The sequence below is a fragment of the Podarcis muralis genome, chromosome 12, assembly GCF_964188315.1.
Source record: "Podarcis muralis chromosome 12, rPodMur119.hap1.1, whole genome shotgun sequence".
NCBI classification, from domain to species: Eukaryota; Metazoa; Chordata; class Lepidosauria; order Squamata; family Lacertidae; genus Podarcis; species Podarcis muralis.
Genome location: NC_135666.1, coordinates 53868503 through 53892297, shown reverse-complemented (window position 1 = coordinate 53892297; position 23795 = coordinate 53868503). Strand labels below are relative to the sequence as shown.

At 44.4% G+C, this 23795-nt stretch overlaps 1 protein-coding gene across 1 annotated transcript in view; it reads right to left on the bottom strand.

The window, feature by feature from the left end:
• The window catches only part of ITGA9 (integrin subunit alpha 9), a 243351-nt gene that overhangs the window by 142054 nt on the left and 77502 nt on the right, over positions 1–23795 (bottom strand). Inside the window, exon 15 of the mRNA XM_028751023.2 lies at positions 18121–18281. Coding sequence (XP_028606856.2) covers positions 18121–18281 — 161 coding nt within the window. The remainder of the gene's footprint in view (positions 1–18120; positions 18282–23795) is intronic.

The window sequence follows — 23795 nt, the reverse complement described above, 5'->3', positions numbered from 1 at the left end:
GTTCCTCATATGCTACGAAAATGAGAGATAAACCCAAAGACAAGTAGTTGTGCATCTACGACATCTGCAAACAGAGTTCAAGCCTATTAAAAAGGAGCTTTTTATATACATAAAAAAAGGAAATAGTTTTAAAAGCCAAGTTTCTAGCCCCTATGTGCTACAGTAGGATTAAACGTGGGCCGGGTCTGATGATGCTCCCCCAATTCAACCCATTGTGTGCAAAAGAGAACATGCATGGATCTATTTCCCCACAGTTCTATACAGGGCCAGAATATAGCTTAAAGGCATAGCTGAAAATATACAGGTGTTTCCCTACTTTTTACCCAGAGAACTGACTGTGCAGTTTCAGCCTACACACACCAACCCTGTGCGCCAAACAGGTAAAGAACAGCAGCAACATTCATGATCCCTTTCACTGTGTCACAATTTGCAGAAATGCCAAACCACCAAGGAGTAATGAAGGCTTGAGCAAGGCCAGGTCTGAAATTCTTGGCTGCCTAGGTAAGGGTCAGCACCTGGGAGGGAGGTCAAAGTGTGGGTTCAGGACCATGGATAGTGCCCCTGCAGATGACACCTAACATCCACATTGTCTCAGTGAGGGCCTGGAGCAATGGGCTGAATTTTATAGGCAAGCTAGGTAGAGAATGACTGGAGGCCCCATCTCCTGCCTAGTGAAAGGGTTGGTGCCTTCCCCTCCACAACCATTGGCTCATTCCAGGTAATGAAGTTTCCAGCTGCGGGAATCCCTCCCCAGGGCTCTCTAGATCACTCAATATGTCTGTGGAGCAACCAGCAGAGTCTGGCAGCAGATGTGTCTGCTTGGGGGTCAGGGGAGGCTGACTCCAGTGCCCGTGGCCCCACACAGGATGTATCAGGGAGTGGACCCATCTCCTCCAGTTGCCAAAGGACACTGTCTCTGATGAGCCATTTACTCAGTAGTGGCATATCAACTGCCAGATGCTCTCCCCACTGCAGGGGAGCTCTTGACTGGTGCCTATGTTGACATCACTTTTCATAATGTGAAGGCCTTATTTCCTCCAGATCGTTCAATCTATGCTATGCTATTGCTGTGAAGTTTCAGGTCCTTTTCGTTCAGGCACCTGAGGCCCCAAAGTTGTTGCTGGACTCCAACTCCCATGATCCCTGACCTTGCTAGCTGATGCTGGTGAGAGCTGGAGTCCAGCATGGGATGGGTTCCTCATCCTCATTTAAGGTTTTATTGTGGGTGCTGCCCTCTCCCCACTCTCCTTTTTTGGCATGGTTTCTACTGGGACAGCAGGACAAAAGAAATAAAAGCAACCCTAACCTGGAGTTCACCTGCTCATTGTCCAAAACAAACCACAAGCATAAAATGCAACAGTTCCCTATAAACTTGGCAGACTACTAAGAAGTCACTGCTTGAAATACTACCAGTGACCACATCCTTTTACGAACCGATTGTTTTCTATTTAATAATAGAAAAGAAAGCCCTTTTTTCCCCTGCGGGAGGTGCCCCTAGCATTTCCTGCTTATATGCTCTGCTCACTCTCTCAAACATACACAGAAAAAAGAAAAATATCATTAAAGGCAGTTTTGGACAGGAAAAGCAGGCTGTTTGCATGTGTGCACTGGTCCCTGGGATCACCAGACCCCGTTGTATTCTCACACTATTATAAACAGGAAAACCACTAAAACCAAGCTGCAGAGAGAAGCCACCCTACATATGTTTAACAGTCTCTCTCAACTCTGGTATTTTTATTTTTTCCACAGAGATCGAAGAATGAGGGAGTGGAACATTCATTTCAGCGATCAAAGCCAAGAGTAAAGTAGTCAGGTAGTAACATAGAAAAGGTGACAGTACTTTTCTAAAATAGCTGGCGTTTCCTTCTTACGCTACTTATCATGATAATTATAAAGATGACATGAATGAATGAATGAATGAATGAATGAATATGATATTGGCAACTGTGAGACAACTGTGATATTTAGCCAGACCAGTGCACTTCAAACATTTTAACTTCAGGGAAACATTAACTCAGCAAGAGACTGTTGCGGGTCTGCACATTGTAATGTACGCTCTTATCTTGCAGGGCACAGCCCAGGCTCAAGGGGGCAGACCCCTGGCCAATGTGAACTAATAGGAGGACCCAGAATACATCATTTAGTCAAGGAATACTCAGAAATGGAAGACATGCTCTCTTGCATGGAGCTTTTTTTCTGCAATTGCTGATCTTTTCAGTGAGGATCAAAGACTCTCTTGATGAACCTCAAAGCTCCTCACAGACACAGTCTAAAAGCCACTGAGAGAGACACTGAATTTTTCCTTTGGCCACCAGTCAATGCAACATGCCCCACTGGGGCTCCCCCCCCCCACAGTCCCCCACAGTTTTGGGATTGTCTGGAGAAGCCCCAGAACAGTGTGCAGGGGAAAGGAGATGAAAAACTGTTCCATCTGATGGAACTATCACAACAGCACAAGGTTCAGTTTATCCCCTAGAGCAGTGTTTCCCAACCTTGGGCCTCCAGCTGTTTTTGAACTACAATTCCCATCATTCCTGACCACTGGTCTTGCTAGCTAGGGATGATGGGAGTTGTAGTCCAAAAAACACCTGGAGGCCCAAGGTTGGGAAACACTGCCCTAGAGCAATGTTTCTCAAACTTGGGTCTCCGGCACTTGTTGGACTACAACTCCCATCATCCCTGACCACTGGTCCTGCTCCCTAGGGATGATGGAAATTGTAGTCCAACAACAACAAACCCAAGTTTGAGAAACACTGCCCTAGTTTCAGGTGGTGAGGCTGTCACTGAGGCTTTAAAGCCGGTTGATTCTTTCCGAGTTGAATACTGGGCTTTATCAATGAATCAAGAAAGCCAATTCTGTTGTAAAGTGAGTGGGTAGGTGGGCATATCAAAACTGACAAGGAATGATATGGACCCAGATGCAGCTTCCGCTTTAAAAAGACTCATCTTGTTTTGAATCTGCTTTTATAACTCTATTTTGTTGTCCCAAGAAATGGGTTTGCATTGGCTTGAAGAGAACATAATTGACACTTAAAAGCTAATCCTGTGGTCTCTGCCTTATAACTGGCACTGGGCCTCCAGACACAGGCCAGCTTGCCTGTCGGACAAAAATTTGCCTAATAAAGGAAGTTTATATCCTTCAGGAGAGACACACACGCACACAGTCTGTTCATCATGTATTGGGAGTGACTCTGAGATGCCAGAATACTTTTGCAGATGAAAAGGAAAATATCTGGACTGGCTCAAAACAAACATAACTTGATGTTCTTCATGTTTGTTTTACCCCAAAAGACCCGTGTGTTTTTCTTTCAAAACAAGCAAGTCGTAATCAAGTTATATCAAACTTTCTACTCAGAAGACAATTACATCTATTTTAGTTTGTTTTCATTATTTATTGCTGTGCTTTATAAGATGATGGTAAGTCATCTTGAGAAGAAAGGAGGGATTAACGTTTTCTAAATAAACATGCCTCCATAAATACCTCCCTAAAACAGCACCAATGCGACATGTCTGCTAAATATTGGCTAGTTTTGCTTGTAAATTCCAACACAGACAATTCTTCTCAATGACCACCACCTAGCTAACCCTAGAAGGTGGGTGGGAGGTGGGAGGGAGAGAAATATTCATATAAATCTCTCTCTTGTGTCTTCCTACCATACATGTATGCATTGTTTTTGGCAAAGCTTCAATCCCACAAGCATTACAAGATATAGGGACGCGGGTGGCGCTGTGGGTAAAAGCCTCAGCGCCTAGGGCTTGCCGATCGAAAGGTCGGCAGTTCGAATCCCCGCGGCGGGGTGCACTCCCGTCGTTCGGTCCCGGCGCCTGCCAACCTAGCAGTTCGAAAGCACCCCCGGGTGCAAGTAGATAAATAGGGACCGCTTACAAGCGGGAAGGTAAACGGCGTTTCCGTGTGCGGCTCTGGCTCGCCAGAGCAGCGATGTCACGCTGGCCACGTGACCCGGAAGTGTCTCCGGACAGCGCTGGCCCCCGGCCTCTTGAGTGAGATGGGCGCACAACCCTAGAGTCTGTCAAGACTGGCCCGTACGGGCAGGGGTACCTTTACCTTTACCTTTACAGGCAGAAATGAGGAGAACCACATACGACGATTGTTGCCAAACCTGTAATTTACATGATGTGCTATGAATGGCCTAAAGAAAGGAAAATGTTTCTTTTTAAACATAGTAGGTAAGGTACTATTATGGAAGCAACCACAGGACCACAGACCAATGGGTACACTTCCAGCAAGGTGAATTCCTAAATCAATATTGGCTTGTTTTGGGAGAAAACAGTATGTTCTAGTGTTTTAGACCTGTATGTAATTTTATTCTTCTTTTTCTTCACTCATAGTTTTCTTTGTAAAACTTTTAAATATAAATGTGGAGGTCAGTCTTTGGAGTATTTAGCATTCAACACATCAACTTTATTAAATACATTGAAAAAAGGAACACAGGCTGCAGGATGAACTTGATAAATCCTACCCTATATACGGACCATGCTTGAATGTTGAGCCACTTATTAAGTATCGAGGCCAGGAAATAAAAATGCACACTCAAAGGTGCCATATTAATGTTGTAAAGCCCAATCCTAAACCTCCCACTATTCATAAAAATAACTTTACTGCACTGTTATGTTATGAGGCAATCACCATGAAATCTCCACCAGAGTTACAAGTTCTAAACTTCTCAAGCCAAGTCATAAATTTGCAAGGAAATAACTTAGAATCTCCTCCAAAAACTAGAAAGACTGACAGGAGTGCTGACTTCCCCACCCCCCAAATGACGCTCTAATTTCTGCCGTTTAGTATTTTACAAAGATTTCAGAAAGACGGGAATGTCATTGGTTCTCTTAAGGAACATTGAAAGTCACAGAAACATGGAATCATAGAAATGTAGAGTTGGAAGGGATCCCAATCTCCTGCATTGCAGGAATCTCACCTGAAGCATCCATGGCAGATGGCCACCCAACCTCTCCCATGGATCCTTTAGTCTCAGAGGTTATATAAGACTGTGGAGTCTAAGAACAACCAATTTAGTACCCTTCAGGTGCTGCTAGACAACAACTACCATTATCCCTGACCACTGGCAATACTGGCTGGGGCTAATGGAAATTTTAGTCCAATAACCACCTGCGGGGCAACATGTTTGCTCCCCCTGCATAGTCTATAGATATATAAGGGAGGGAGGGAGAAAAACCTTACAATTTGGCCTAGTCAACCCAAATTCAGTGAGCTCTAAAGGAGTACAGTCATACCTCGGGTTACAGACGCTTCAGGTTGCGTTTTTTCGGGTTACAGACCGCCGAAACCCGGAAGTACCAGAACAGGTTACTTCCGGGTTTTGGCAGTCGCGCATGCGCAGAAGAGCTAAATCGTGCTTTGCGCATGCACAGAAGCACCGAATCGCAACCCATGCGTGCACAGATGCGCCTCTGCGTGTTGCGAACGTGCATCCTGCACTGATCACGTTCACAACCCAAGCGACCACTGTAATTTGGCTGCCAAGAGAACAGGGCAAATAAGCTGAGAAACATTTGTGTTATATAGCACAAAAAGCGATCTATCTAGAAATTTGTGAGCCAATTCACAAAAACAAAATGGCACATTTAAAAAAATGGAGCCAAGACAAGTTTGGCACATGGGGAAGCCAATATTGTTCCCTCACATGCCCTGTTCAAAACTCAACATTTTCTGCCACCATACGGGTGGTATTCAACGAAGTTTTACTCAGAGTAAAATGGGACAATATTGACCATGAAGACAAGCTAAAGAGACTGAAGAAACGCCTAACTTAAGCAGCCCAAAACCTATGTAGTTAAGATGTCATTCTCCATTTGTGTAAATTCCAAGGTTCTTGTGTTTATGCAATTTGCACAAATTAAAATATTCTAACACAGAAAAACAGCTCTCCCCCCCCCCCCCGTTCTGAAACACCGATAGAGGGAAGGAGCTTCACACTCTCTGACTGCACAGTCATTCTTGGCTAGCCGGCATCCAGGGGGAGAGATGAACTCTTCACACCCGAGTGAGGAGATGGAAAATGCTGTGTTTGTTTAGTTAACAGTTTTACAGCCGCTCAGCCTCATCTAGGAGGGACATTCAGTACAATGGACTCCCAGCACGTTCTTCACATGGATCCGGATAGCAAAGACGTACACGATTACCAAAATAGCACATTTGTCTAAATAAATCTCAAAAAAGAAGAAGAAAGGAAGATCATTTTTTGAAGCAGAGCAAAAACATGATGTATTTCCGGGAGAACGAAATAAACAAATTCAAAGGATATAAGCCTTAGCCCCAAATCACTGGGCTGATCCTTGCTACAGTCGTCATTTTTGGCAACGCAGCTCCGGGTCTTTGGTCTTACATACTGCATTTGTAAGATTCCAGGGGAAGAATGCAATAGATCAGCTTCCCCCACTCGCCTCTGGGATCTCCATGATCTGAAACACTGCAATAGTCTTGGTATTGGTGACTGTGAATGAATGCACAAATGGACACCAGAACGCTGGTAACTTTAAACCCTCCCCGCCTCCCTTTATGCAAATCTGCCAAGAATCGTTTGCTAAAAGAACTGCTCACCAAAATCACAATACCATCAGCTCAGCACTGTCAATGCTGAATGTCTAAATGCAGAAGTGCAATTCTAAGAGAAGCACACATCTTTTATTTAGTGCCACTAAGTGATAATGAATGCATTTACATACAGCTAAGATTTGGTAGAAACTGGCAGCCAGATTTTATTTATATACAGTGGTACCTTGGGTTAAGTACTTAATTCGTTCAGGAGGTCCGTTCCTAACCTGAAACTGTTCTTAATCTGAAGCACCACTTTAGCTAATGGGGCCTCCTGCTGCTGCCGCGCCGCCAGAGCACGATTTCTGTTCTCATCCTGAAGCAAAGTTCTTAACCTGAAGCATTATTTCTGGGTTAGTGGAGTCTGTAACCTGGAGCGTATGTAACCTGAGGTACCACTGTGTGTGTGTGTGTGTGTGTGTGTGTGTGTGTGTGTGTTTACAGCTCCAGTTAGGGAGCATCAAATTCCTCATGTGCATTACAGTGGTACCTCAGGTTAAGTACTTAATTCGTTCCGGAGGTCCATACTTAACCTGAAACTGTTCTTAACCTGAAGCACCACTTGAGCTAATGGGGCCTCCTATTGCTGCCGCACTGCCTGAGCCCGATTTCTGTTCTCATCCTGAAGCAAAGTTCTTAACTTGAAGCACTATTTCTGGGTTAACAGAGTCTTTAACCTGAAGCGCATGTAACCTGAGGTACCACTGTATATCCAGTGCATTTTTTCTGGGGGGGTGGAGGGGTATGCATACTCCTAAACATTTTGTGAATCTAAGTTTGGCCTCATTGAGGTATTTCAATATGAGTAGGAAAATGAGAGTTCCCCTAAACATTTTTTTTTTAAGTAAAAAATCACTGATTATATTATTGCCTGGTTGTCATTTATCTGCCTGGTTTTTTAAATGATTGCATTGAGATCTGTAACCCATCCTGGAATTGCATTTGCAATGAAGCATGGATAAGAAATGTTATAAATGTAAATAAATATATAAATTCCCAAAGTAAAATGGAAATGGGTGTCTTTTACTCAGAGCTCTTCTAGGAAGTTATTCTAGCAAAGTCAGAAAATTGAAAAACGCTGCCACGCATCATTTTGCAGACTATTTTCAGTTTCAGTGACAATTTAATTCCCAGCCTCAATGCAGCCCGTGACACGCTTTACCTTGAGGAAACTGATAAGGACATCACAAGCCAACTGGGTCGGGCGAACAGATGCTCGCTAAATTGTAGATCTGTCACCGCCACTAAATACTTTCCCCTCTCTCCCTCACGCGTGCACACACATAGTTTCCAAATGTTCAATGCCAGCCAAATGGACCTTGCCCTTTACCGGGCATGTAGCCTGCATCCCAATTCCAGCATAACCAAGCCTGGCAGACAGCATGCAAAGCTCCTTACATTTGTATTCCTTGGAGATGAGACTGATTGCCTAACAAAATAATTGCCTTTTAAGTCCAAGCTATTTGCGAAGACTAGTGGCAGAAGGGGGTAAAGGCAAAACGCATCGAGACTGGGAAACGAAAATGCCCTCCCTCGGTTTACCATCTCATTCACAAGAGATGCATGAGAGGGAAGGGGCAAAATCAACATGAAGGTTCAATAGCAACTTCCCTCTTGTTCCAACAGCTCTGTCCTCCGTTGGTTGTCCTTCTACAAAGCAAACCATGTCCATTTAATTCCCCCATTTCTCCCACGCTTTGAGGCAAAACTTCTAACCAGAGAATTTCAGTTCAATGCTAACTTTTATGAGGCCACCAAGTATTCTTACTTCTCTGTGAATGGAAGAGACGCACAAAATTGACACAACGCAAAGTTTATGTCAAATATTATTTCTAGGACCAAATATGTGCCCATTTAACAGGGTCAGCTTACAATGACACGGCTATGCTCAGGAATTTTGAATTATGGTGCTGGAGGAGACTCTTGAGAGTCCCATGGACTGCAAGAAGATCAAACCTATCTATTCTTAAGGAAATCAGCCCTGAGTGCTCACTGGAAGGACAGATCCTGAAGCTGAGGCTCCAAGACTTTGGCCACCTCATGAGAAGAGAAGACTCCATGGAAAAGACCCTGATGTTGGGAAGGATGGAGGGCACAAGGAGAAGGGGATGACAGAGGACGCGATGGTTGGACAGTGTTCTCGAAGCTACAAACATGAGTCTGACCAAACTGTGGGAGGCAGTGAAAGACAGGAGTGCCTGGCGTGATCTGGTCCATGGGGTCACGAAGAGTCGGACATGACTAAAGAACTAAACAACAACAAATGTTCAGGAATAACCTAGATCAGGGCGGTCCAACTTTTCATAGAAGGGATGCAATAGCACTTTGGCACGGAACCCACAGTCTGCACAATGCCTTTTCATGCAGACGGGGGGGGGGGGAGCAAGGCCAAAATGTGACCCCCCCCCCCCCAAGTCCTGGCCCTGGTTTCCCAAAGCTGGCTAAGTGAGGTACTGGGCTTTGGGAAGGAGGTGCAAGGCTCTGGCAGGGTCCTGGAGCCCTCCCATCTCCTTCCCAAAGCTGGGGAAGCACTAACTAGGTTTTTTGGGAAAGAGGAAGGAGGATTCTAGGACCCTGTCAGAGTTCTCATGGCTCCTTCCAAAGCCCAATGCCTCACAAGGCTGCAGGGGAGCATCAAATGTTGCTGAGGGCCCCCCAAAAGGGCTTCAAAGGCCACATGCGGCCCTCAGGCCATGCGCTAGACCTCCCTGGCCTAGATGAACCACACCACTAGAAGCAAACATGGCGTGCTGAGGGCTCCCAACTTTTAAACTGATCTCTGTAGCTCTGTCTTTAATATGCAATCATCAGCCAGGTGCTAAGGCTTGTTTTTACGCTCAAAGGGATTTCTCTTGCCCATTTCAGCAGATCAAGCTGGCAAAAAAACACACACAAAAGTTTTAATTTTCCTGGTCAGTTTGCAACCCTGCACTTGGAAACAAATCCTTCCTAACAACTTCACCCACAGCAGTCACTGCCAGGTGCCTCGGCAAGTTAATTAGCTGCGTTGTTCTAAAGTGCATTCCACCAGGTGGTTTTAGATGGTGAGATTTAGTCTTTGTGTTCATTAGTACTGGGATGCAACAGTATGTTCAGGTTGCCTCCTAAGGTTGTCAGCCACATGCATATTTCCAGTTAGAAAATTGGGCAGATTTGCGTGGGGAGAAACAAGTTTAACAAGCCCCAAGCAAGACACATCCGCTTCTGCACTCCTGCATTACTAAGACCAAAAGAAGAATTGGTGTGAGGAAGGAGCGGGTGTACCAAACCCTCTTCAAAGACGAGGCACCCCTACTTGTGAACTGTTTTGCTTTGTGAATGCTGCAAGAACGTGGTCGGCTTGTTACCATTCCAAGGGTTCCTGTCCACCACTTCAGACCATCTATGGCTATTTGCACCATCAGAAGCAGAGCTAAGAAAAGGCAAGAGCTATGATCATGGCCACTGGGCACATCACCTCCTGGCAAATAGAAGGGGAAGAAATGGAGGCAGTGAAAGATTTTACTTTTTTCGGCTCCATGATCACTGCAGATGGTGACAGCAGTCACAAAATTAAAAGACGCCTGCTTCTTGGGAGGAAAGCAATGACAAACCAGCATCTTAAAAAGCAGAGACATCACCTTGCCAACAAAGGTCCGTATAGTTAAAGCTATGGTTTTCCCAGTAGTGATGTATGGAAGTGAGAGCTGGACCATAAAGAAGGCTGATCGCCAAAGAATTGATGCTTTTGAATTATGGTGCTGGAGGAGACTCTTGAGAGTCCCATGGACTGCAAGAAGATCAAACCTATCCATTCTGAAGGAAATCAGCCCTGAGTGCTCACTGAAAGGACAGATCCTGAAGCCGAGGCTCCAATACCTCATGAGAAGAGAAAACTCCCTGGAAAAGACCCTGGTGTTGGGAAAGATGGAGGGCACAAGGAGAAGGGGACGACAGAGGACAAGATGGTTGGACAGTGTTTTCGAAGCTACCAGCATGAGTTTGACCAAACTGCGGGAGGGAGTGGAAGACAGGCGTGCCTGGCGTGCTCTGGTCCATGGGGTCACGAAGAGCCGGACACGACTAAATGACTAAAGAACAACAACATGCTGCTGCAGATCCACCTGGGGAATGTTAGGAGGCGACCACAGATGATCAAGCCATTCTAGATGCCTGTCACATGGTGCCAATATTTAGGACTATGTTTGGGTTGAGTTTAGCAGCAACATATATCCATCACCTCAAGTAGGCAGTTAATGTTAAGGCATCATGGGGCTGTTTAAGACATCCTGCCAAACCATAAAGATAAAAGTACCTGGAAGACATAAACGCTGTGTCTGATTTAATTGCAGACTGCGTTAAGCAGAAGCTGTTCCGGGGGCCTGGCTTTTGAGCAGCAACATGAAATGATTGATAGCAGTTACTAGCTCTGCTGGCTCCCCCTTTGGCTGGACACAAGCTGCATATGTCATCTATAATAAACACAGGGATCAAACGAGAAGTTTATCATCACTATGTTAGCCTTGTGATTGCTAAAGGATGCGAAGGAGGAGGGATATTTACGACTGCACAAAGGAGAGCACCATTTTCCTCTTTCAATCCAGAGTCACCGTGAAACAATTGTGATCCACTCCCAATGGCTTCAGTGCACAATTTTTAGGGTCATGGGTAGAATGTGTCTCAAATACAACACTTAAAATAAAAATATTAAGACCCAGTTCAGCTTTCTCCACTGCTTTCAATTGTTTTCACATTTGGGTTTCACCAGGGCTGAGCAACTTTATCTCACACGCCTGAAGCCAAGCCACAGAAAAATAAGAGTCAAGCCACAGACACACAAACACTGACAGACATAAAGTCTCCTTTGTCCCCAACTTCTGAAACCACAATAATTATTCTGCTCCATTTCCATATATTCTGCTGAATTCATTTCCCCCTAATTTTTAGCACGCCTTGCTAAATACCTTCTAAAAGAAATGCTACTGCAGTGTGTCACGAGGATCTTTTGCTTAATGTGATTTGCTTCTAATAAACTGCTAATGGTCAGTTGACCATTCTAGAGCTCACAGAAGAAGGCTTTGAACAGCCAGAAGATGGTGACTCCTCCCATGAGCATGAGAAGGCTAGGTGGATATTAATGAAGACAGATCAGGGATGGAGAACTTGCTATTCCTCCAGCTGTTGCTAGGCTGCAACTCCCATCATCACTGATCACTGACCATGCTGGTTGGGGCTGATGGGAGCTGTAGTCCATCATCATCTGAAGGGCCACAAGTTCCCGATCTCTGCCTTAGATCCTTGAGCAGGACTTTGGAGAACACATTGCCATTGTGATGTAGCTAGCAAAAGGAGAAACAAGCCTGAGCTTGCTGGAAATAATGAGGGACGGGCACCCTGCAGGTCAATGTTGTTTGCTTTGCAGGAGAAACTGATGCTGCATTCCAGACTTTCACCATGCCTGGGTGTTTGCCTGCTCCCCCATACTCAACGTAGACATTTGCAAGTAAGCCGATATCACAATAAGCCTCCTGTGCTTTCCCTCCTAAGAAAACAAGCCTTGTAACTGCTGCTCCTAACCGCATGGGGAAGTGGGGGGAAGCACGTGCGTGAAACAATGCAATTGTTGGAAGAAAGCCGAACGCTTTTCAAAATAATTTCCAAATCCCTCTGAAGTTAACTCTCCGGGGCAAGCAGGGAAAGAAAGAAGCAGCTGTTGTATCTTGCTACTGAGCTGGATGCCTTGGAAGGAGGAGAGGTATTAGTGCCAACTTAAAATAATACAATAACTTAGAAAAATGTTTTGTGAAATGATTTTTAAACACTTTGGGCTAACAAGAAGGCTCTAGCGTTTGAAGGCAAGAATGCAGAAGGGCAACAGTCTGGTAAGAGGAAGGTTAGCTGCATATATCAAAAAAGACATTAGTGCTTGGAAAATATACAGTGCCCAGATAAAGACAGAAACACAAACCCAAAGATACAATTCCTATTGTTTTTAGTGAAATGTACACATAACCATGCCATAACATGGCCCCTGTGCAAAGATAATATTATGTATTCCTTCTCTCTCTTAATGACCAGCAGCATGCCATGGCTTTTTTTATCTTCAAAACTTAACAACTGGGCATCAAATGCCGCAAGAGCTTTATCAGGCATGGCTACCAGGAACATTTGCTGAAATGTGACACATGAAAGAGTCCCCGCAACACCTTAAAAACTAACAAGTGTATTGTGGCATGACCGCTTGCGGCGCAGAGTCTGCGGTGGACTCTAATCTGTGCAGCCAAGAGCTTCCATGGTGTAGATATACCCAACTAGGGGAGGCCTCTTGAAGGAGACCCATTCCTTTTAAGTGAGGAGGTATCCCCATCTTACCAGACACATTTGAATCCACATGCTGGGCAAACACATTGCAAGATGCTGTCGAGCAGTGAATCTGGGCAATCCCTGTGTTACTTAACACCTCTGCCCAAAATGCACAAGAACTTTTCCGTGTTTGTTGGCTGCACAAGGCAAAGTGTCCCTCAAAGACAACTGGGCATGAAAAATCATAAACACATCTGTGTGTGTTGCAGTTAATCCTTTGTCTTTCGCCTGCAACTACCAACAGATGCTGGCCAGAGTCAGAGATTCAAAGGTGGTTCAAAGGAGTGGTGCCAGTTACATGCACAACTAGCCTAGCACACCAGTACAACTAGCTTGCCCCAATAAACATTTGTGGGATCATGGTTGGGGGTTCAACTATGCAACAGATATCATGCCAAAAGAGCCCAACTGTACTCTCAGAATGACTGTTCGAAAAGGACAGCCACCTATTTATTTGCCCTGGACAGAGCTTTGTGCCAGCACCAGCCCAGGATGAATGACAGCTGTACCTGACTCTCGACCTGGACATCATGAATTCCAGCAGCTAGCGATGAGGACGCTGGAATCTAAACAGCAGCGTGCAGAAGGTACTACTCTGTTGGCCAAGCTCCCAGCATTTATATCAGACCTAGCCAATCCCCAGACTTCATATTATCTGCCAACTCCAGGGGTTGGTGCTGTATACCCCAATTCTGAAGTGAGTTCTGAGGTCAAAGCTCCTACTGCTGATAGTAGCTCACTAAGCCAAACTCTAGGCTCAGATTATAACCTCCATGTTGAGATGCTCAAGTTTTCGGCACCACAAATGTACAGTGTGCAACCTCTTCCCAACAAAGCACCATGTGATCTGCCTCATGAACTGAGAGTCTGTGTCCCCTTTCAGGTGTTGTTGGACTACAGATTCCATCATCCCTGACAACTGGCTATGCTAGCTGGGACTGATGGGAACTGGAATTAAACATCAGGCTGGCCACAGTTCTCCATTCCTCTATTATATCCAGACACATCTGCTTAAGCAGCAGCTATCCCAGCAGAAATCCTGTGATCTTCTGTGAATGGCCAAGATTCCGAACACATAGGAATCAGAACTATATATTTTTTCTAATTTCCTTTAGTAATAAACAAGTGAATCAACAAAGGCAGGGCTACTACTAAAGAAAAGCAGAATCAGATTATTAAAATAAATGACTCAGTTCCTGTTTTCTAAAACTGATCCCTGCTTTTCTCCCAAAAATTGAAATTGATGTTTGATATTCTCCAATAAAAAAAATAAACATACATAGATAAGAGGTGCGTCTCTTTTAATAGACCAAGCAATGGCACACCCGAATAATAAAAACATTAGGAAATGGAAAGCTCATGATCAAGGGTCTTTCTGGAAATGAAATTCCTGCAGCCACCCTAAAGCAGAAATATTACAAAAGCTCTGTGGCTTGGGAGCGCTGTTGCAGATTGCAAAATCCCATTAACTAGGAAAAGAATTAAGCCAATAAACATTAAAGGATCTTGCATTATAAAATATACATGGCCCATTTAATTTAACAATATCCTGTTTCATCAGAATGTATTAGCACATTGTATATTTAAGAAATGAAACATGGTGTATTTTGAAACTGCAATACATTTGTAATATTGCTCACTCATCTCTAACATCTGGCTTTCGCTGGAAGCTGAGAAAACAGAGTTTTTACTGCGGAAACTGTGGAGAAGCAGTGGGAAAACTCGGTGGAGTGTTTGTTTGCTAAGGCAGTTAGTGGTAGTGGAATACCGCTTGAAACTTCTCTCCCAGTGATAACTCAATTGCATGAGGAACTGTCCAGCAGATGCTAACAGAACAACATTGGTGGCAAATGTTAACTTAAGAAAAGTAGTGATAGGCTTCAACATATATATATATTGTTTCTAACCGCCTAAAACCTGCTAGTTCAATTTCCTATTGTCCTGGTCAGCAACTAATTTTTCCATTCCGTCAAGGTACAGGGAACAGAGAAAGAAGCACCAGCTCTCTTGAGCAATAAGCTGTACTGAGCTCTCATCTCCCTGAACGTATCCACTTCAGCTGGTTGCTATAAGATTGTGCATTTCCATCCCCTCCTCTCTTCCCCATACCTTTTCCTTTTGTGCCATGTCTCTTGGATTTTAAGCCTGAGGGTATTGTTTCTAAAGCCTACTCCAGAAGCATTTCTTTCTTAAGAGAGGGGGTAAAATGCTTCAAGGAAATGAGTACATTTTGGCAGGCTCTTTTTCACACTAAGCCAGGACTGGGGACTGATAACATTAAATCCATTTACTGGCTGACTCCCATGCAAGCCAAAGCACACAAGCCAGCTTTTCAACCCCTTCTCCTCAGCGTAAACAGTCTTACCAAAACAGGAAGCTATCTCCCCAAAGAGTAAAGTGGCCTAGGCCTGAAAAATTCACAGTGAATGACCAGAAGCTCATTCACTGCCCTTTGGGTCCAGTCTGTTGTTTTAAGAGCACAATCCGCATAATCTTTTCCATTATGATCTACCCTGTTGGCTGTATGTAGTCCAAATGCATATTTTTAGAAAGGGAAAGTAAGGTACGTATATTAGAAGAAGTCACAGCAGAAAGAAAATAAATAGCTATTTTTAAAAGAAGGCTGTTTCATGTTGACCGTGTTACAACAAAAAGAGTAGATGAGGTTTTGGAACACATGTAAAATTATGAAGGCAATCTCTTACAACACGTTACAGGACACTGAACTGCTTGTGGCAGTTAATTGAGCAATGTTTCTCTCCCTGACCTCTTTACCATATATATCTCCTAAGTAATCATGACCCCTTCACCTAGCCTTCTTCTGTTTTCAAGGCTCTTCCATATTTCAAACACTGAACAGTCAATACTGCTTCCTCCCACTGGAGCACAGGCTGTCCAGGACCTTCGTTCCTATCACTTCCCATCCTTCACTGTACAAGCAAATGAACATTCCTGCAATTTGTAGAGCTAGGAAATCAAAATCAGCACTCTGAATGACCAGGGTAGGGAACCTGGACTACAATTCCCATCACTTCTGGCCATTGGCCATGCTGGCTAGGGCTGATGGGGGTTGGAGTCCCACAATATCTAGAAAGCACTCTGAATGACCAGGGTAGGGAACCTGGACTACAATTCCCATCACTTCTGGCCATTGGCCATGCTGGCTAGGGCTGATGGGGGTTGGAGTCCCACAATATCTAGAAAGCTGCACTCCTACTGTACAGCTTCCCATCTCTCTCGCTTCTCCAAAATAACATTGAACGTTGCCCTTTTTGCCTTCAATTATCTAAGCAGCTGCAATTCGCAACAGACTTCAGCAGGCAATTGTTCATCTCCTTGAAGCATATCACACTCCAAATAATTATCTAGGGGGAAATGGTCATGGTACAAAAAGTGGGGGGTTGTTTTTTGAGGGACATGCTCTTCCTATTGAGAGTTTCCCTAACAAGGAAATACCTCTACAACAAGAACAAGCAGGAAATACGTTTTGTTAAGACGTTTAGATGAACTGACCTACAGTCCAGGAATGCTTTTGATCAAAGCAAACTCCGTTGATGCACATAGTAGCTGAGCAAGGAACTATCATTGAAAACAATATTGTTGCAGTTACACACCACCCCCATCTCCGAGCAGTGCAAGATTCCACAGGCTCCAAGCGCTTACTCAGGGTTTGTGTTTCCTTTGGGAATGAGGCAAGTGGAGATTGTGCTGTCTTCACAATGTACAGTTTAGTTACACATATATACAACCTGAGCCTACGATGGAGGACTTCACAGCATCAACAACCCAAAAGGGTCTTGTTTCTCCCAAAGAGAAATCAAACGTAGCTCTGACTCTGCAGCTCACCATCACTGCAAACTCTGCCTTCAACTCTGGCTTTGTCTATTGAGGGAGGGGACTCCAACCCGTCTCCCACCGAGCTCCTTAATCCCCCAGGAAACTAGCTTGGCTAGGCTAGGAATTATAAGGCTTGATTAGCTTTTAACACTTGCTGGATCCGGGGATTAGAGGGATCTGGCACACGGCTTAATGCCACTCCTCAAACTCATAACAATACCAAAGAGGAATACCAAGTCATGCATATTTGCAGGCCTGCTTAAAGTTTTCTGGAACAGTACTGTTCCGTATGCAAAGAAGCTTATTAGGACAGACGTGGGTGGTCTCTAACAAAATCATGGGGGAAAGCTGATAAGTGAGTGGACGGATTCTCCTCTAGGGACAAGAGCAGCTTCCTGACAGAATTAGCCGTTTTGCAATGTCATCATCAACTCCTTACTGGAGTCAAACAATTGTACGTTGGAGTCTTATTACAAATAAAGCTAAGCAAATTAAAGCCAGTGTACTTGAGAAAGGAAAGCAACAAGAATAACCAACGCCACGGCAGAGAGAAGTATCTATTTACAGACGTGGGAAAAGGGACTAGTTCAGGGTCTTTCGAGATAACTCACTTGCTATACGGAAATGAACCAATTGTTACTTGGTTGTTGCAGGAAACCCAGACTTTTTTTCTTCTGCTAATTCTACATTTTCAGGGGAGATCTGGACGTCTTTCCTCAGGGTGGAGCACCAGTTGGAGACACTCTTTCTTTCCAACATTTGTTGTACGCATTCAATAACCGTATATAAAATGCCCCAAGTCTTTCCATTAAAAAAGAGGCCCTTTTACAACGCAGTCAATCCTACTTGGAAGTGTGTCCAGCAAGTTTAGTAGGGCTTACTCCCAGGTAACCGGAAACATTTTAGTGATGAGGGCCAAGGACATTTTGCTGCCTGCATTAACTCTCCCCCTCACATATTCCATGCTGACCAGGGTTGAATCTTATTTCCAGTACTGGCGACATTGCAGTGGCGTAGCGTGGGGGGTGCAGGGGGGGCCGGCCGTACCGGGTGCAACATCTGGGGGTTAGGGTTGGGGGGCACAAATCCACGGGTTAGGGGGCGCAAATTACTTGCCTTGCCCCGGGTGCTGACAACCCACGCTACGCCACTGCGACATTGACAGCCTCCTTCATTGCAGGCTAGCTTAGGAGTGATGGGGCAAGCTTTGTGTCACAAACAGTTCTGTCCTCCATCACTTTTCTGCCATCCCCCAATAGTAGGACCGGCCCTGGTGAACTGAATTATCACATGCAGACTAACTTGATCCAACAACTGCAAAGACAAGAAGGTTCAGCTGATAAATAATATAGGGGAAACGGACTGACCTTCACATAGGCTAGGTACTGTTTGCACTTCTGCTGCATATAGGACAGCTGGAACTGCTCTGTGATCTGGCCCACTGCTTCTCCGGAAGAAACAAAGTAAACCCTGATGGGATGACCCTTTTCCTTCTTTGCCACATCTGCCGTCAGGTTACAGTTCAATCCTAAAAAAGAAAAATGGAAAAGCGATAAAATACCAACGAAAGAATGGCAAGAAAACTTACAGAATATGCCAAAATGGCAAAACTAACTGACAGACTACGAAATAAGGACAAAAAAAAAATCCTTTAAAGAAGATTGGGAACCATTTTCTGCTGATCTACAGAAACAATGCAAAGAATTGGACTCTTTAGTAGGTTTTGAGAAAACATTTACAAATAATAAAATTTATATAAATTGTAAGATTAAATATAAAAAATGAATGGAAAGCAAATAAGCAGGATTTGATAATGTGTGAAAACAAACTAGAAAAGGAGGTTGAGGGAAGTCCAGGTTGGGGGGAGGGAAGGGACAATTTGGGATTAGTGAATTATGATATAGGTTATGATGTAATTGGGGGGAATGGAAAATGTAATAAAAATTATTTAAAAAGAAGAAAATAAAAATTAACATGAGGGCAGACTTTACATATCCAGAGGTATATGTCTTTTGGTTTGTTGTAGGATTGCACCACGCTGACCTCTGCCATTCAGCAACAGGTCCATAACTGCAACAGCACTGGGTGGCTTTTAAAGATAATTGAACGGATTCCATGGAGCATAAGACTAGCAATACTATCAGATATGATGGCCATTCTCTGTCTCTGGGGTCAGAGGCAGGAATGCTTCTGAACACCACTTGCTGGAAACCACAGTAGGGAAGGGGACTCTCGCACTCAAGTCCTGCTTGCAGGTTCTCCACAGGCATCAGGTTGGCCTCTGTGAGAACAGGATGCTAGACGCTGATAAGCCATTGGCCTGATCCAGCAGGCTCTTCCACATTCTTAACAAGTGCATGTTCAAATAATGATATCAAAGCTCCAAAGCAGTGTTTTCCAGCTGTTTTTGAACTACAATTCCCATCATCCCTGACCACTGGTCCTACTAGCTAGGGATGGTGGGAGTTGTAGTCCAAAAACAGCTTGGAAAACACTGCTTGAGAGTAATAATAATAATAATAATAATAATAATTTTTATTTATACCCTGCCGTCCCCAGCCAAGGCCAGTCTCAGGGCGGCTAACAAGCAATAATAAAAACAAGTTGAATGAATACAACTTAAAAACAAGAATTAAAATATTGAAACATTAAAATATTAAAATGCAGCCTCATCACAGGAGGAGAAAAGGAAAAAGGAAAAAGAAAGAGTAAAAAAGTAAGCTTATGCTACTTGTGACCCAATGACTTAAATGCAACCCACCAGCCTATGTAAGCAACAGAGCCATAAACCTGATTTTGCAGCCCACTTAAGGATACAAAAGTATGTCAGGCACTCAGCATTCTGCAATACTTGGTAGAGGGCTACATTCAAGTTGCTGGATCTCAAATTCTGCCAGCCTACTATAGTGAAAAGTCTGTTAAAGGAAAGAAGTGCATCTTTTAACTTTGGTAAACTACCGTGTGTCAACAGTATAGTTTCGACACAACCGGTTCCCTCAAATTTCAACACTAGTTACTCATAATTTTGCTAACCGGCACCCTAAACGTTTACAGTCAGGGCTGTCATCAAAGGTTAGCATAGTAAGTCATCTGCCAAGGTTGCCTTGCTCAAGTGATAAGCTAAAGTTAACACCATTATTGCATAATGTTCATTAACATCCATGAGCCTCACTCCAATAGGAAACTTCCTCTGCTGCAAACCAGCATTCCCTGCATTTATGATAACTGCACTTAACAGTGTACAATCTGGTACTTTGATGGCACATCCCATCAAGATAAAAAGGTTGATGTAAAAATTGAAAGTACAGATGCTACAGATTACTAAGAACCACACAACCACATTGAATATTGTGCATGCGACAGTAAAAGCCGACTCCTGTGCCTTTTAAATGGCTTATTACATATTTTGGCTGCATATCAGATTATTTAGAGGCATGAAAATTAAGTGTGCCACACATCTGGTTTGTTTCCAATCAAAGCAAAGTATGAAAAAAATATTCTATCAAGAGGAAAACTGAAGCAGCTATTAAGAGACCAAGATCAAGAATTGCAGAAATAATCGTCAACTCAGCTGAGACCCTTTAGACCTAGAAGCAGCCAGTAGAGAAGGCCTTCTGAGCATGGAAGTAGCTGAAGCTTGGAAAGAGGGAGAAGTGTGAGGAGGTGGGAGGTCGCTGTGGTGCAAATGCATTGTTGAGAGTGCCAGAATGTGTGGAGGTAACACTCCGCATTGCGAAGGCAATCCTCGCACCAGACAGGCAACTGTATGTCCAGGAGCATTACACCGGCTTTCCCTGACCTTCTTGGCTAGAAAACAGGGTTTTCCCCCTGACATTTTGTCCTCTCACAATTTGTTTGCTAGACATAACGCTTGGCTGAAGCATGACCCGGGGACGCAGAGGTAGTCAAGTATCGGGGGAAACTTTCAGGGAAATAATAATAATAATAATTTATTATTTATACCCCACCCATCTGGCTGGGTTTCCCCAGCCACTCTGGGCGGCTTCCAACAAAAGCACTAAAATAAAATAACCTATTAAACATTAAAAGCTTCCCTAAACAGGGCTGCCTTCAGATGTCTTCTAAAAGTTTGGTAGTTATTTTTCTCTTTGATATCTGGTGGGAGGGCGTTCCACAGGGCGGGTGCCACTACCAAGAAGGCCCTCTGCCTGGTTCCCTGTATCTTGGCTTCTCGCAGCGAGGGAACCGCCAGAAGGCCCTCGCCGCTGGACCTCAGTGTCCGGGCAGAACAATGGAGGTGGAGACACTCCTTCAGGTATACTGGACCAAGGCCGTTTAGGGCTTTAAAGGTCAGCACCAATACTTTGAATTGTGCTCAGAAACGTACTGGGAGCCAGTGTAGGTCTTTCAAGACTGGTGTTATGTGGTCTCGGCGGCCGCTCACAGTCACCAGTCTAGCTGCTGCATTCTGGATTAGTTGTAGTTTCCGGGTCACCTTCAAAGGTAGCCCCACATAGAGCGCATTGCAGTAGTCCAAGAGAGAGATAACCAGAGCATGCTCTACTCTGGCGAAACACCTGCTGACACATGTATTTGCTAATGCTGGAAATGTGCTTAGATGGAAATACGTTGAGTTCAGGGTGGTTTCACTACTGTTTCCAATTGTTGACTTCTGCTAATAAAAGGAGCCTCAGCAGAGCTAGTCGGCAGCTTGCTTGGAGCATGCTTGCCAGCGTGCTTCTGTACAGCTCACCTGCATTCAACCTCCTATTGTCTCCATTACTCCTCCAAGAATGGCTCTGCAAGCGGTGCCCACACCAACCTCCACACCCTGCCTCTTCTTCCTCCTGGTAAGTTGCATTGACACCCATGCCAGTAAGCCAGGTAAGCACCACTACCCCTGATAGCTGCTCCTGTTTCGACCAGGGATGACTTCCGAATGTTGTTGAACTCAAGCTCCCATCATCCCTGCCAGGGGCTGATGGGAACTGGAGTTCAAGCACATCTCAAGGGTCACATGATCCCCATCCCTGCTTGAAGAACTAGTGCCTGAGATTAGATTGCTTCTTTCCTCCTCCATCCCCATCCCTTTCTCCTTGTGTGTCACGTATTTTAGGGAAGGGGCTGTGTGACTACTGATCATTGCAAACCGAGAGCCTTTTTCAACTGAGGCGTGATGTAAAAATTCTTCAAATATATAAACCATCCAGTCTGCAGGGGGAGCGTCTATACACCAAACCTCTCACTGAGTTGTGGCAACAGCCAGCCGACGGAGCAATTTAAAGCGCCTTGCACATCATAGTCGCATTGAGCACACTGACTCTCAGACGTAACAGAAAACTGTCCATGAGCAATCTACATCCAGCTGTGACCGTGCCACCTCTCGGCAACAGCTGACATTTTACAATCTCGAGTAGTATATTTCACATCTTTCTCCACTTTGCCTTTTGGCAGACACAACCAATGATGTCAGAAGTGGAAAACTGAAACAGCAAGCCTAACTTTTTTAAAACAAAAACAAAAAACCCCAGCTTGCAGATGTCACTAGTTAGCATCTGACTCAGATCACCCCTTTTGTGTGCTGCTCTCTGAGGGGCTTGCGTCTAAGTGAGTTTCAGCTCATAAATAGCTCTTTTTCAGAATGGTAAAAATAGAGTCGCTTCACACAATGCTGCAAGCAGAAGTCTTTTAGAGATTGCTGTTCACCCAAGCAGCAGAACATGCGAGCAACAGATACATGCAAGCTCACCTGATCTTCTTGTTTAGAGGCTAAAATTCAGGCATAAGACTGCTTGCCTTTTCTGTGTTGGCCACCCCGCCCTGGCTGTAGAATAGCCTCCCTTCTGAGGTACAACTGGTGCCAACACTGCTTATTTGTGGTATCAATACACCTCTCTGCTCAGGCCTTCTTGGTGGGCTGATATAGTTGAGGCCAACCGCAAATTAACCAAGTGTTTATCTGCTGTGCTATTAAATGTATGTGGTTTTCATTGTAGTTTTGAAATGTTTGCTTAATGCGCTCCATCATTTCATTGTTTATTGCGTTTCATAGTCTAACCTGCTCTGAGATCATTAATTGCCACTCTCTGCTTGGCTTCTCAAGCAAGACTTTAATATGGACTATGGGGGCCAGCCAGAGACTGAACCAAAGTGCCTTGAAGTGCAGGGGAGCAGCAGAAGGTGGAACTTCTAGGGTGGGGGGAGAAGGATGTCGCAACAACACACACATAGTTCCACATACTGCTGCTGCAACTACCGTATTTTTCGCTCTATAAGACACACCAGACCATAAGACACACCTAGTTTTTGGAGGAGGAAAACAAGAAAAAAAATATTCTGAATCCCAGAGACATGTTCTGTTGCATATGCTGACTGTGTGTGTGTGTGTGTGTGTGTGTGTGTGTAAGTATAAGTAAGTGGAATACAGACACACACATATAGCCACACAAAGCCTCTTCAGGGCAGGGGGAGCCTTCATCCCGCTGCCCTGAAGAGGCTTCGCACGGCTAAGCCAGAAGCTAGAACAGCGAGAGGGATCACTGTGCAGAGATCCCTCTTGCTGTTCTGGCTTCTGGGATAGCTGCGCAGCCTGCATTCGCTCCATAAGACGAACACACATTTTCCCTTACTTTTCAGGAGGGAAAAAGTGTGTCTTATAGAGCGAAAAATACGGTGATTCTGTTTTAGTTTTGAGTTGTTTTCATTCATGTTCATCATTATAAACAGCCATGAGAACTGTCAAGGCTGAAAGACCGTCTACAATTTCGATTCACAGCACATAAACAGGAAGATTCCAATTGCCATCGTATCAGCTGTCTGTGGGAAGAACTGTGCAATGGAAGACAAGGGGTGTACTTTTAGGATACGGTTGCTCTCAAAGACAGCCAGAATCTGCGAAGACAGAACTACGTAACTATTCTAGTAGAACTAGTGCATCAGCTTGCTTTCCCTCTCCTCCCTTCCAATCCCTTTTTCTTCCTGCATTATACTATTTCATTTTATTTTTACTTTTTTGATTCCCCTGCACGCAAAGACAAGCTCCGGCAGACTGAGCAGACGAGACCAATAGCTGGTCCGATGA